Here is a 15,608-nt window from a genome sequence, read left to right on the forward strand (position 1 = left end):
GAGTAATTATTTCGTATTCATGGGTTTTTCTATTGTGAACATCATTTTGACCCATACGTTAACATAAGGGATATTAAGGAAAAAATAAATGTGCTGATAGCTAATCAATAACTTAAAGTTTAGATAATTTATTTTTACTATATTTTATTCTTATTTTACTTTTTTTTGTTATTTATTTTCATTTATTTCAGAAATTAAATGTCAATAAAAGTGAAGTGCGATTTCCACAATTGCAGAAGCGAAAGAAGATCCTATCACAAATGAGTTGTCAAAGCTTAATGAGACGAGAAACGCGACGTTTTTTTTAAATGGAATTTTATTCACTTCCTGATTCAGGTGAATCTGTTTTTGTTACCAACGGTTACGATTAATCCAACATTTTCATGTGATTTTCTAGAATGACATGTAGTTATAGTCATTGAAATGACTGGTAAACCTTCAAATGTCAAATAATCATCCATCAACCATTTCAATTCTCCATTGAACCATTGAAACTATCTTTTTTTTTGCAGAGTGCAGTTATCCAACAATTCGATATTTTCAAAATACTTTAAACTTCATTAGGTTTGGTTCGCCTTCTTCTTTTTTTTTTCGTCGCCACACACGTGAGAGCGATTTCCCACCGGTCCCCATTATCAGTTCATAACTGTCAACTAATCGCTAGTGTACACTTAACATTCGCCCTTCGACCTACGTCGATGCAACGTGTCCGGATATGGTCTTCAACTTTTGAACGTTCTACTCTCCTAAATTCATTAGATCGTAGGAAAAAATAATGATATTTTAACTTTTGTTGAATTTCTATCGGATGTCATAGAGACCGCTCTCATTAAATTTTCGGGAATCAACAAACCCCATTACCATAACCAACCATATTCTAACCATAAAACAACATTATCATATTCTAACTGATTGGTCCAGAAATTTATTACAACTCAATGATTTCATTTGCGTTTGCTGCTCTTTCCAAGATTGACGGAAACCATTAGAACCAGATGTTGCTCGATAAACATTCAGCATATGACTAAGCAGAAGAACCAGTGAGAGTTGTAAATTCTTATTTGCCAGATTCTCGTTGTGGTTTACCAGAACTCACTCATACCTCTTCTCGTCTCACTGCACGGTGGTCATATATCTTTAGTCTGTCAACAATTTAACTGTTTATTAAGAAACAAAACTGTCTTCCAATGATTTTTTTTAGTGAACAAGGATACCGCTAACGGAACCGCTGATTCTTCTCATTCTCGGTCATTACATTCGTAATTTCCCTGAAACCTTAACAAAATTTTTGTCTTGATGAATATATGTCCTAGAGAATGCCAACTTCAGTTATGAATCGATCACAGAGCGACCATCCATTATAGGATAAAAAAACCTTGGATTTCTTCAAAAAAAAAACCAAAGAAAAATCGAAGTGATTTGAATACTCACGAAAGAGGATCCTGTTCATAAGTTGTATCGACTACTCTTTGAAGTTTACCAAAATGAAACATGCCAAACTTCTTTTATATGCTAAAAACAGTAAAAAAATTTTTTGACTATGAGTGTTCGCAAGGACGAGATTTCTACCTGTTATTTCCAAAGGAGACCGATCTACCATCACCTTATAAATGAACACACAACGTTATCTTACGTTCCGTGCGTCCTTTGGATGAAAATTACACAACAAAACCGGAAAAACTTGACTTTTCCGGTTGAAATTGTACACTATGTGTGAAAGAAGGTGTCCTTTGAAATCTGTTCTCAGGAATGATCATACAACAACATTTCTAACAAAGATGTCTATTGTGAAACTTCTGCGAAAACAATCGTTCTACCGTTAGAGAACTCTATATTTCTCACTACCTTCACTCTATTTACAACTATCAAGTTATTTATTCTTCTAGCACCTTTCTTAACCCAGAGAAGAACTATATCTTCTATAAAAAGTATAACGTTTCTCTTCTTTTCTCTCAGGAGAATCCAAGGTCCCTTATATTCCCTTATATAATAATCATATTATAATCCCTTATATTTTCTATTTTGTCGTATTTCGCACTTTTCTTGGATTCAATTTGGAGGCATGAAAGATTTTTATGTTGGATTTCTATTGTTAGTGGTGTTTTGCCTATTCATAGAACTCGATCGCAATGATAAATGAAAAAGAATTTGGGTAAATTGCAAAGATTAGGCTACGTTAGTCGATGTTGTAAGATAATTTACATTTAGCACTTCTAATGTATTCAAAATCTAAAAGAACTTCGGTGAATTTTATTAGGTGGATCCTAGAAAAATTAATGTTGTCATCCACTGGATTCCTCCAAAGCAGAACATATGAACGCTCCAACTCGAACCGCGCTGCAACCGCCGGCGTCAACCGGAAATGAGGTCGCGCGATCAATGTTCTAGCAAGTTTCGCAGACGCCAGTGAACATTACTGAATAGGTTGCATCCAGAAAAATTGTGTTGTGGGAACCAGATTGGTGCTTAGTGTGGTCTGTGTTGTGTTTTGTCCAGAACATTCGTAGTTTCTTCCTATTTTCAACTTTTAGTTGGTTTGGTTGCTTTTTTCTCCTTTTTCGCGTGCTGCATATTATTGAAATACTAAATAACTTCTGATGGTACTATGACGTCGTCGATGTTTTTCGCATTCATCTCTTGCTAATAACTTTTAGAACCACTTATGATCCATTGCTGTTTGTTGTGGGCACGTTTCGCCTGGATGCGTCGAATTTCCGATTGCATTATGGCGTGCGAGCAGCATTTGGATTTCTATGATTTGACTCATTTTTCGGATCTGCGCTCATCATTGTCGTACTTTAGCGGTTTCTTCCCAAAAATAGTGTTTCGAAATATATTTAGTATATTATTTAGTGTCCTTTTTCCTAATTCGAAGGAGGTAGTAATGGAGGAGTTTTCTATTGCTGTTTTGATTCCATTTCTTCGAATCTGTCCGATCTAACATGTTCATTCATCCGTATTATTTCTTTCATCTCTTTTTTGTTTTAATTTTATCCTATTTAACGCAGATGAATGTGGGTGTGATGAAGGATTTCCCTCAGCGCCAACAAAACCAGCACGATGGATCCCTCTCTCGTAATAAAGTTGCTGGAAATTTATCATTTTTACTGAACTGGACCAGGAATGAACTCATGGGACAGAGTGCACCGCTCTAAGCGAGATAATGCAGAAATCCAGTGTTTTTTAATCTTGCTTTCTCTGGCATACACTCAAGTAAATTGATGTTTTTGTCGTACGTTAACCATCGTAGTCATGTGAATAGCTTTTTCTTACTTTCTGGTCAAATCAGCTTAAAACCTATATCTTGAGTATTATGGGATGAAACAGTTACGAGTGTGTTCATTGTGAGTCGTCCACTTCTTCAGGATACGAAATCTTGCATACGATATCGATTGGAGGAGAAGTAATATGATCTTACAAGGGTTTTGATTTAGGATTATAACACTAGGAAGAATAATTCTATCTCAGCCGAATTATTTCACATTTCCCGCTGTTCTCAACAGTTTTTATTTCCTTCGTTTCTCATTTCTAGTTCCACAATGCTTCCCAGGCAGTTGAATCCTCTGACTGGTCGAAAAATAGTAGTCCTGTGTGGTTTTCTTTTGTAACTTCGTGTTCGTGTGAAATCATAGAATTGAATGAATCTTACTGTTTGCCGACTGACTTATAAACTTATTGATGTCATGTCTACTAAAGAATTACTCTCTCTTAAGCACATAAGAGTCGGGAAAGACTTTTTGACGTGAATTATATTCGATGTTTTTTTTCTGCAATGACTACTGTCGTTCCTCATATGCTCTGTTCCTTCCGCATAATCTACTCATTCAACTATACATAGGCTGGGACCTTCCATTCACTTGTCATTCATGCGTTTGCTCGGCATTCATAACTTTTACTTCATGTCTCTGTTTTCATATACTTGTGCGCTGCTTCGGCTCGTATGTAGCTGTAACTTCATATAAGTAGTTTTCTCTACAGTCTGACTTTACTGTGAAATAACCCATCAAAAAATTGTCAAATTTGCACTGAGAAGTTCGAAATTAGCAAACACTAACGTTTTATTTTGGGAAACGAACCAATTTACTCCTTTTTTCTCCTAGGCAAAAATTTAGTTTCATAATTCAAAGCTAAGAAATTTGGACTGTTCCCGTAGAAATGCAATAGCAATTAGCTTTTCTTGACTATGAAGTAATTAAAAGGATAAAGTGTTATGGGTTGATCTATTCTCTAGGGAAACGGCGGCAACCCGTCCGACTTCAATTTAGAATCTTTTGAGGCTTGTGCGGGATATACAGCCAACGGAATGACTTGCGGGGGTTAGCCAATGTATCAAGTGAATGTTTTTATCCAAGAATCCGGTACCAATTTATCTATCCTGGAGTGATGAATTGCATGGTTGGGTTTAGAGGGTCGATCATTGAGACCCATTGACCGTGCAGTCACTGTGGAATCTCTTTCCACGCCGCTGCAACCACTCATAAAATAAATTATAGTTTTCAAATTTTGTAGTTTGCATTGATTTCAGTTACTGAAAGAACAATTTCATTGTTTCTTGAAAGAAAAAAAAATTGTCGGCGACATTTTCGTTTGGAACTGGAAACTTGAAACAACCATTAACAGTATATATTAGTCGTATTCTCCTTCTTTCCAATCTTTTCATTACCAATTTGTTTACGCAACCTAACTATGCTCTGTAATGGATTTCTCTGGCCGAGTTGATGGATAATAATGTATTTAATTAATCTTTAATGGTTCGTAATTCTTTTTCTACAGTAGTAAATTGCAAATGGTTTAGAGAACTTCTATGGGTAGCAGCAAAATTTTTTCTTCAACTACAGTTGATAATCCATCAATCTTCTTCATTAGGAAGTAAGCGTGGTGGCGCATCCCAAACGGATTGATTAACCCCGGACACTTTATCCTTCATCCTTTATCCTTCTCCATTATTTAGTCACCAATGAATCACCACCTGTAGATTGGTTCTCGTATGACAGATTTATGCAGAATTAGGGGAAATTTATTGAGCTTGTGTAAAACGGGGATAAAGTTGCTGAATTTATGAGAGTGGTGTTAAGAGTTTTTATCGATAATTCTCATAGCTCCTCGACGGTATTATGAAGTAAACAGAGGAGGAGGTGATTTATGGTTCAAAGACGGCGTAAGTTGTCATCCTACAGCAGTGTTCCTACTACTACTCGTCGCAATAATTACAGCATACACAACCTAACAGAGAGTATCGAGGGCCGCTATTATTTATCGCACATATTAGTCTGCAATACACTTGTGCCTACGACACATTCACTGAGATTTTGAGGCCCAGCCGAATTTTTCGCTTTTTTTTCGGCCTCAGCTCAGCTATTGTTGTTGAGATTCGATGCATATTCTGAAGGATTTTCTGGGAATTTTCGTTGAAAACGTTTTTTTTTTATTAAGGAAGAAGTTTCCAAGAAATATATTCAAGAATGACTAATCACCAATTCAATTTCATCTTCTTCCTGAAATATGTGATTGAGAAACTGTTCCTGTTTACATCTTAGGTCTTGATTTAGTAAATTCAATTCATCAAACGACCGACGATGAGTATTTTCTTCGATAAATACCTAGTATCGGGATGAATGTGGTGTCTACAAATTCCTTGAATGCTGGCTGACTACATTATCCATCAAACTATTGAAAATTGCCGTAGTTGTATTAGCTACGGCTTTTGATTTATGAGAAAGAAAAAAACGTTGCTGTTGCAATCTGTACGCGTTTCTCGTTTACGATTGATGTGCCGTTTTTCTTAACCTCATTTGACATTCGTATTTAACGACGATATTCTACAAAATATATGGAGCTACAAATTTTGTAAATTGTTGACTCGAATTGTTCAGTTGTACTTTTATTGCCATACTCTTTTCTCGAGAATTGTATTACATGTCCTTCTTCTCCCATGGGTTGCGGCCACTTCTACGATCGATCTTGTAGGTCAAGGTTTACTTGATATTCGTTTGATTACTGTATTGAAAATGACGTATAAACCCTGGTAGTAATTGAATCTATAGAATGCTAAGCATTTCTTGTATCGATCAATCAATAGAAATACACATCTTAAAGAAACATACCTGTTTATGACTAAAGGAATTGAAATCGGAGATTGACTGTTGCGAGTTGGGCGAATGCCTTTTGTGTTCACGTCTCTTTTTGATTTTGTTTTCATAATTCGTTAAATGTCGTGGGAAAAAGCAGACGACATCGTTGGAATCGATCGTGGAACTATTCATATGAAGATTTTTGCATTGAGTGCCTCCTTTTTGTTCTTCTCTTTAGCATCTATTATCTATTGTGCGTTTTTCTCCGGAAAATTAAGATATATATAGAGGAAGAGAACATCCCAGAAGGGTTTCTAATTAGATCGAACACGTTTTTACTACTCTTCCGCTGTCCTCGAATTTTTTTTCTTATTCTTCCGAATGAGGTTGGGTTCAATTTTCACGGATTACCTGTTTTTGCTCAACTCATTTGTTGCGTGAAGGTCTTGAAATTGACTACTATCCACGTCGTATTTCACGGAAATGTTTCCTCAAACCTCCATTTCCATTAGTTAACTTCCTGGCGGATTATGTCTACCTTCGTTTGCTTTTCCGAATTGCTACTCCTTGTAAATTAATGTTATTTGAAATAGTGGAGCTTTTCAGCTTCCTGATTCGAACATTTTTTTGAAACATTGTTAATATTTTTAGAACTTGAAAGAAATTTATTGTCATTCAATAGATCTTATTATTGCGAGGTGACATTGGGCAGAAAATGTGGTTTTTTTTTTCGAGGAGAGAGGAGGGATTCCATGTATATGATTTTAGCAAGATCAACATTTAGAGTTTTTTCTTTCCAGAAATATCTTGTCTCTATGTAAAGAGACTTGACGAAATTTGGGAATGAGGCTTTGAGAGTTTTTTTTTAGAAGTCCTTTCTACTAATTTCGCATAGCGGAGATGAAATTAATGGTGAATGAAATTGATATGATGAATTTCTGGAATATAAATTCCCTACATCCCATCACTCACTTCTCCCATTCACTTTTGATGGTACATCGTAATTGTAGTATAGTATAACTCTGCAAGCTTTCTTCTTGGTGAATGTAGCATGCGTTTTCGCTTCATTCATCTTTTCCAACACTTTATGGGCTCATCTTCTCTGAGTTACACGCCGGTGCTCGTTCAGTGGTTGTTACGAACTTAAGAGAAAAAGCTCAGAAAGTCTTCCCGGCGGAGTACTCTTTTGGAGTTTATTTTTTGCGAATATTGATCACGTCTTGATCTCTTTTAGAGTGAATATATTTTCAAGTTAATTTTGTAATTGTAATTTTCTTAATTTCATGAGCCTGTATGTTTTTTTTTCTTCACAGTCAGGCGCGTATATCACTTGCAGCGTATTTGGTGATTTAAGACAGCTTATCTAGCATTAATGCGTCATCTGGAAAGTGGTTATCTTTTGTTTGCGACTGAAGAATTAGTTTTTTTTTTCGTGCTTTAGCTTAGTTAGAAGCGTCAGAGCCCTTTATTCTGATATGTTTTGATGATATACCGTACGTGGATAAATCATACTGGTTGTCGCAATTTCCTTTCAGTTTTTTGTTATATGAACCTTTTTGTTATGACACGTCGAAACACTTCGATTTGATGTAAGGTATGCAATTTTTAGTTGAAATTTATGAAATGTAGGTGAGGTAGTGTGAGAAGAGGTATTTTGATTTTATTTTATTTTCTCTCTTGTTGGGTGAAACGTCAGTGGCATCGTCCATATTGTAGAGTCTTTTTAGAGTTCGTATCTGGAGTAAAATAAACAAGATTATCTTAGAATCTAATAAAATTTTTTTGCAAAACAGTCATACTCTTCCAAATTTAATTGTTCATGGTTTGATAGCGAATAGAATATCTTATCTTAAACAGGAATTTGCGTAGAAATGAATCAAATGGACCGTTCTCGGAGGATTAATATAAAGGGATTTCGAGGTCGTGATGGCATTAAAATGGAACGAGTACGTTTCCTTTTCCAATAGCGTATGTGATGGTTGTTTGTAATGTCTTTATTTTGGAAGATCCTTACAGAAAATACTCATGTTATCGCCAATTTTCTTTGAAAATAGGATTCTGGAAGGGATTCGGTCTCTTTCATATTTATTTTATGCGAAAATTTCTATTTTTGCCAAAATTCCTATCAGCTTGATTCAACATTCTCAGTTTGAAGTTGATAAAATGAATAAATGTTCATGTTTTAATAAGGTCAACATCAGAACGACATTCACATTGTTTTCTACATCAAAATCTTTTCTTCAGTTCTTTCAGTTTCAGTGTATTTAAAAGATCTACTATTTCTTCCAGTGCCTTTGCTCTGCATTGTGTCATTCTATGGAACGCTATTCAGTTTCTTTGAACGGTTCTGCGTTTTCCTATATTTGTAACTCGAGCAGCACTTAGTATCTGTGGTGCTTTCAGTTTACATTTCATTATTGACGGTTCACAAACTTTCGATTCTTTCCTAGGTCTTATTTATATTCTCCTCTTTCTCCCTTTTTCATGAAAGCGAACATTTGCGAAATTTGCTAATTTTAGCTCTTTTGTTCAACAGTTTTTTTCTGGACAGTTGATTGATTTATACGCGCGTAGGGAGTTACGGGTCCACCTTTTCGTAATAATTCTTCAAGACGATTCCTCGCAGTGGCTGCGCACTAGCACGATTCGTTGTGAATTGCTGGAATTTCCGCTCAATTTGTATGTTTATACTATAAAGTGTTCTCTTTGTCCGAAAATACGCAAATATGGTGAGATCCATCCATGGGTCTGTGGATTTACCCACAAAAATCAATCGTTGCCGATCTCCCTGATAAGGCAGCAACTGTGCTCGATTTTTCGGTTTCTTTTTTTTTCTATAAGTGAACGTATGTACATCTATGCATGTTTGTGTATCTGTGCGTGGAAAACCACGCGTCGATTATGGCAAATAATTAGCGACAGCGACGGCGGTGCGTCTAAATGTGTGTATGTAGACGATAGCGCCGAGCCTCCACTCATTCGTGAGCTCCTTATGATTTTGAACGACCATCGACGACGTGAAGCTGTCCATGATTTGATGTCGTTTCATTTGTTCTCATTTTAATCGTATTGTACGTATCTGTATGTGCATATCGTACTTCGAATATGTGAATATAAATTTCATTTTCCAGAGTTTGTACGTCCTTATTCCGTGATGCTCGAATGTATCTATCGATGTATGCGAACGATCGTTGATTGACATTAATTATTCGCTGGAACGTCAAGTATCCCGTTGACTCATTGCCGTTGACGATTGCTCATCGTCACTCGGCGCCTACTGACTTCCGGAGTCAATTTCAGGAAGTGTATAACTAGTTTAACTTGCAGACATGGCATGCAATGAAGGCGAAGATAAAAAAATAGGAACCAGGTAAATTGGTTGTTCATAGGCTCAGAAAATATTCATTATGATCAGTTAGTCGCAAAAAATTCCTTCTTTCAGGGTGTTCAAGAAGACTAGCCCCAATGGAAAGGTAAGTAGTGAGTGTAGAGTTTGTGTTTTTATCCTAATCTGTTATGGTGACTACATCAAGAAATATACGATTATTGCCTCGGTAACCACAATGAAATTTGTCGCTTAGTCGTAGTAGAATATTGCACATTTCTTGTTTTGCAGTGTATACTAGTAATGGAATAAGCTAATGAGTGCGTAAATTGGTAAATATGGCACTGATTTAGTTACAGGTTTCCACCGGAAAATTGGATAACATATATATGCTAAGGTTTGCAAAAATGTGTTTTAGATAGACAAGTACAGAGAGGGTGACTACAGGGATTCGTCCCGGATGAAAATTTCAATATTGAGCCTAGTTGTTAAGAAAGTTGGAAATGATTGTTTAGGAAAAAACACTTGTAGTAATCAACCGAGAATGGGTTATATCTAGAGCTGTCAACTTCGGGAATCCACTTCCTCCTGGAATTTTTTTCTCACATATATGTGATCAACTGAGAATGGGTTATATCTAGAAGTGTCAACTTCAAAAATCCACTTCCTCGTGGATTTTTTTCTCACATATATGTGATTAATAGCACTACGTACGAAGAAACTCGTGGAGAAGAAACAATGCAGGACAAAACACATCCATAGATTTGATTTTGATTTGAGTGGGATTGTGTTACAGTGTTTTGCTATGAATCCTGGAATAATTCATTTCAAAAATACTGAAGTCATTTTTTTTCAAGAATAACAAACATTTTATATTAACGTAGATGTTTTTTGATCGATAAATTTTCCCAACTTTTCGTTTACAAATATGGGAAAGTTTAATGGAATTGATGTAGTAGAATTACTAGAGACTAAAAGATTTTGTTTATCCATATCTTGTTGATTTGTAGCCTAGTAATTACAGATTACAACGTATCTTGGTAAGAGGGACTTCATCGATCGAGGTGACTATGTCGATTTAATTGGTAAGTTTTGACTTGTAATGTAAACACTAGAAACTCGCAGGACAGCGACTAGTGCTTCGAAAAAAAATTCACGTGGGCTAAGAAAATAATAGCCCAGAGATTTCATGGGATGTAGTAATGTTTGACACATACAGCTGTTAACTGCTCTAAAAGTTCGATCTAATCTCTATTTACTTATAGTATTGTTTATAGTACTAGAATTCTATAAAACCAGGAATTTGTTTATTTTAGATGGTATGGTGTTAGTGGATGAAGAAACAGTTCGAGAAGGACGACGAGTGACGGCGACCTTGTTGGCTGCATTTCGATATGGACGAGAAGATCTGGACGTATTAGGGTTGACCTTCCGGAAAGATCTTATATCACAGCAATATCAGGTAACATTCATAGAGTGGAACTATGTGCTATATTTTAGAAGTTCTGGAGTGCTTCAAGTGGAGTTTTTTGTGCCCTCTTAGAGCCTAGTTTTGTAGTTGTTTAAACTATACATTACACACGATCATGTGTTCTGCAAAATCCCCTAAGGCTATGAGAATACTAACTAGGAAGTAGTTTTTCTGAGATCCAATTAGGTTAAAGGTCGAAAGTGAAACCTAGCTAGATATAATGTTATCATAGGAGGAGGTTTGAGTGCAAGATAAATAATTTTGGAGTCGTACAAGTTTTTGTGAATGAATTTCGAAGAGAAAAAAGTATGCTATACAATATTAGAATCTCTCATGACGTTCTCATTGTTTTGAATCGGTTCGCCAAGCCTTGTGATGAAGGATATTGAGGCGATAAACACGGACCAAGCAAATCCTTATGCTTCAATCATATGACGCGTGCTAGGACGCAGCAAATATATGAAAACACGACTACAAGGGTTGTTCTCTTGTTACACTTGAGATGAACCATGAGAAACTTGGAGTCGACGACGATATTCACGTTGCAAGGAAGTAGATTCCCATATTTCAGGTCTATCCACCGAATCCATCACAAACGAATAGGCCGCTTACACGACTACAAGAACGACTGAAACGAAAGCTCGGCGATTTAGCGTTTCCTTTTTGGTTTGAGGTACCACCCCGTAGCGCTAGCAGTGTTACATTACAAGTAAGTTCCATTCCATAAAAGAATTTAAGGAGCCACCGTTACTTCTGTTTTAGCGACTTTTACTTTTATTCGAGTGAAATTTCGTGCATATGCTTGCATTTTTTTCAGCCTGCTCCTGGAGATACTGGTAAGCCATGTGGAGTGGATTATGAGTTAAAAACAGTTGTTGGAGGACCAGACTCAAACACTAGTGATCGCCAGCGAAGGAAGTCAGTGTTTTCTTTTTTTTAAGTCCTTTTTTAAGATTTCCCATATATTGCTTGTTGAGACAAAATTTCGAAAGAAATCTCTTATAACAGATAATGATTTGGAAATTCATCACAGGGCTTCGCACTAGCTTATTTTCTATATCTTTTTTTTTTCAAGAAATTTCCTTCCTTTTTATTTTTATATTTTTTTGATATTTTTTTTTATTGTTTGTAGCAGCAGTGTCCGACTAGCGATTCGAAAGCTCACATACGCTCCTTGGGAAGCGAGACCACAACCGACCGCGGATGTGAGCAAGGATTTCATGATGAGTGCTGGTCTCTTACATATGGAAGCGTCGTTGGATAAGGAGGTTAAAATCGTCCCTATTAAGGAATTACTTGTCTGAACTCCAACATTTTAGATGTATTATCATGGCGAATCTATAGCTGTCAATGTCCACCTCCAGAACAATAGCAATAAATCAGTAAAGAAGCTAAAAGTGTGTTTTTTAGGATTTTCTTGATCAGTTTTGGAAAAATGACGTTGATGTTAATTTGATTTGTGGATTTATTTGAGGAATGTCTAAGCTTATTTTCCAGATCAGTGTTGTACAAATCGCCGACATTTGCCTCTTCACTACCGCATCCTATACGTGTGAAGTGGCCCGTGTTGAAAGCGCGTGAGTTCCCCTTTAATATTTTGGTTAGTGCTTGGATTACCGTAACCAGTGACCGGCACAGATGTTAGGCAGAACTCCGACTTCCTCACATTTGATCATTATTCCTGAATTTCTATTTCTTCAGTTTTTTTTCCTGAGCGATCCTTTAGAGATCTCTATTATTATTTTCCAAAATTTGATTCTATTCATTTCTACATCTATTTTTTGGTAGCTCCCATACTGCATGATGTTCATGTTTTCAGGGAAGGATTTCCCGTTGGTCCAGGCGCTACCCTTTCCAAAGTGTATTCTGTGTGTCCTTTGCTACGAAATAACAAAGACAAACGGGGGTTGGCTTTAGACGGTCAACTGAAGCATGAAGATACGAACCTGGCCTCAAGTACAATGTAGGCTCAACAGTGTTTTCAGCTAGATTCTTTTTGCGGATTTTTTGTTTCCATAATTTCCAGAATGCAACCGTCTACAACAAAGGAAAGTCTTGGGATTGTTGTAGCGTATCGAGTGAAAGTCCGTGCTTCTATTGCTGGACCACTTGGAGGAGAGTTGGTGGCAGAGCTCCCGTTCACTCTCACTCATGCAAAACCAGCAGAAACACCAGAACGAAGGGTTAGCATTTCAGAAATCTCATATTATAGCTAATATTAAATTCATGGAAATCCATTGTCGACAGTATTGGGCAAAAATGTTTTTTTTTCACCATATAGAACAACAATTATTTCAGGATCGTCCGATAGCTAGTCGTTCTGCGCAGGGTAGTACTGGTCCTGATCCATTAGAAGTTGATCTTATACAATTGAACGAGGAAATGTAAGTTTGTTTCTATTTCCCTGCTGTATAGAGCAGAAAATTCCAATTTTGGGAGCCCAGCTGAGCTAAATGTGACGGATAAAAGGGGGAAGCAAACAGTTTCATAATAGTAACAGTAGCAGTAGTACTCGTTTATAGTATTTTAAAACAATTTATCCAACTTTTTTACCTCCTGGATTTGGAATACTATCTTTTCAACTTCGATTGAAACACAATGTAAACTTGCATACTCTGAACAGTTCTAGTCAACATAATTAACTATTTCTTGTGTTTTTTTTTATTGTTCTAAGACAAAAAGGAGGGTTATACATTTCATATCTTTTCTATGAGATGTTTAATTTCAGCAATGACCTACGTATAGACGATGATGACTTGATTTTCGAGGATTTCACTCGCTTAAGGCTAAAAGGAGCAGATTCAACAGACGAAGCATCGCCAAGCGTACAACCACCAAGTCTAATTTAACTCAGTCTCTTTCAGCTGTTCTCTGCACCTTTCATCGATCGCCCATTCTTCTTCTGAATGCTACTGTTGCCCAAGAAAAGGACAGAAATTTTACTAAGAAATTGGAATCTCTTACCTTTACCTTCGAAACTCTTAGAAATGAAAAAAAGAGAATGTTTCTAGGAGGGGTTTTATTCTGATACTTCTGGTTTCACGTGAAATGTACGAGTTCTAACCTTTTCTTGGGCTACACTAGGAGTTCTTTTCCTACGTCTCAACACTTAAGCTTCCGGACTACAACATCTTTATCCCAGGTCCACATTTTCGACAAAACATTTTTGTTTGCCTATGCTTAAGTTTGGCCTTATCAATTCAGTTCGGCTATGTTGTGCAGGGTCCTGGTGTCTCTTCATTGTTTTCCTTAATGGATTAGCAGAAAATTCTTTCTATATACTGTAGTCAACGCTAAGTACATTTGTAGAAGTGTCCGTTTTTTTTCTTGCCTTTCGCTATCATTCGAAAGTTCTTTTGGTCAGATACGGTTTATAGCAAAAGGAGTACTAGTACAGATCCTTGAAGATTCTAAGAGTCCAAGATACTCTGCGATCGAGCATCTACTTTTGTGCAAGAGTAAATTCAATGGGAACATTTCACCGTTGCGAAAATATAGACGTTGAAATTGTTGTGTATTTCCACATACAAGTCTTTGTTTAGGCTTTCCTTACTTTTCTTCTCGAAAACCTGTTGCTTTCTTTTCTAAAATATCTTTTTTTTTAAAAGATTTTCTAAGAGACTATCCATATGCAGCTTATAAGGTTTAGATATTTGGGCCACAAATTACAAGTTCAGTTGAGTTCTCATACAAAATACTCATACGCTATAAGCAACAATCATGAAAGTAATAATTCTTGCTTCTTTTATGGATATGTACTTTCGTTTTGTTGTCTTTCCCAAAAGTAGTCATCAATCTGTGGATCCTAACGTACACTTCTGCAAATTCTGGGCATTTCATCGCTAGCTTGCCTGTTGATGTGTCCGTGTACGGGGCCAGTGTTTCACGTTACAAAATATAGTATGCACTGTTCATTATTTTCCTATATTTATTTTTTTGTTGTACATATGGACCATATGTGTTTCTTGTTCACAAACTATGAATATGTCGCAATTTGTGGTCTAATTAGTCTATCTTGTCATACTTATGTTATCGGTTGTCTGGGTTTTGATCTGATTTTTTTTCTTTGTGCTTACGGTACGCTATATTGTATGATATATTGGATCTGAGGTTCACTAGCCTCATTTATCCCCGCCTTATGTTCCGAAATTTGAATCGTTATCCGTAATATGCAACACTTAGGCGCTGCTAAATTATTGGTTATTATCGTTTAAATGCGCATAATTCCGTTCTCTTTGTATAGTTTTCCATGCATTCATTTGAATCCAACAGGCATATCATTCATTTGTACGATAAAATCATGACAATTCACTGCTTGGTTTCTTTTATTATATCTCTAGCAAATTCTCATCAGTGGTACTCAAGACTAATTGTACCAAATATCAGGAGGTTGTGAAGAAATCTCCGGATTAGAAATTCTAATTTTGCTTTTTTAATTTGTTCATTCCACGTCCGAGATGTTTCTAAAATGTTCTGAAGCACTACTACAAGATTATGTATAGATGGACGACAATGATTTCGATACAATAAATATGCCTCAGAAAGAATAAGTGAGTACTTTTTTCCCGCTACAAAACCTCTCCTCTTGGCTCCAGATTTCTCCCCATATCTACTGAAGCTCATTTTTCATTTCATTGCAATAATATTTGCTCCAGAATGAAATCTACTTTATCGCAGTTTAAAAAAAAATGAATTCAGCACCTTTTACAGTCGTTAAAGTAATCTTATACATTGGGCTATA

General features: G+C 36.3%; 2 protein-coding genes across 2 annotated transcripts; one reads left to right on the top strand and one right to left on the bottom strand.

The window, feature by feature from the left end:
• Positions 1–5,968: 5,968 nt before the first annotated feature.
• Positions 5,969–6,263, bottom strand: RB195_021218 (uncharacterized protein; the record flags this gene model as incomplete). Its single annotated transcript, XM_064207842.1, has 2 exons — positions 5,969–6,022; positions 6,105–6,263. The coding sequence occupies 2 exons, from the start codon at positions 6,261–6,263 to the stop codon at positions 5,969–5,971; spliced, it is 213 nt and encodes a 70-aa protein (XP_064063723.1).
• Positions 6,264–9,400: 3,137 nt separating this feature from the next.
• RB195_021219 (uncharacterized protein) lies at positions 9,401–13,716 on the top strand (the record flags this gene model as incomplete). Its single annotated transcript, XM_013451741.2, has 13 exons — positions 9,401–9,441; positions 9,514–9,544; positions 10,421–10,481; positions 10,713–10,858; positions 11,439–11,576; positions 11,685–11,785; positions 12,000–12,135; positions 12,187–12,264; positions 12,365–12,444; positions 12,687–12,830; positions 12,894–13,050; positions 13,166–13,251; positions 13,596–13,716. 13 exons carry the CDS (start codon positions 9,401–9,403, stop codon positions 13,714–13,716), a joined length of 1,320 nt encoding a protein of 439 aa, XP_013307195.1.
• Between the last annotated feature and the right edge of the window lie 1,892 nt (positions 13,717–15,608).

The sequence above is a fragment of the Necator americanus genome, chromosome X, assembly GCF_031761385.1.
Source record: "Necator americanus strain Aroian chromosome X, whole genome shotgun sequence".
NCBI classification, from domain to species: Eukaryota; Metazoa; Nematoda; class Chromadorea; order Rhabditida; family Ancylostomatidae; genus Necator; species Necator americanus.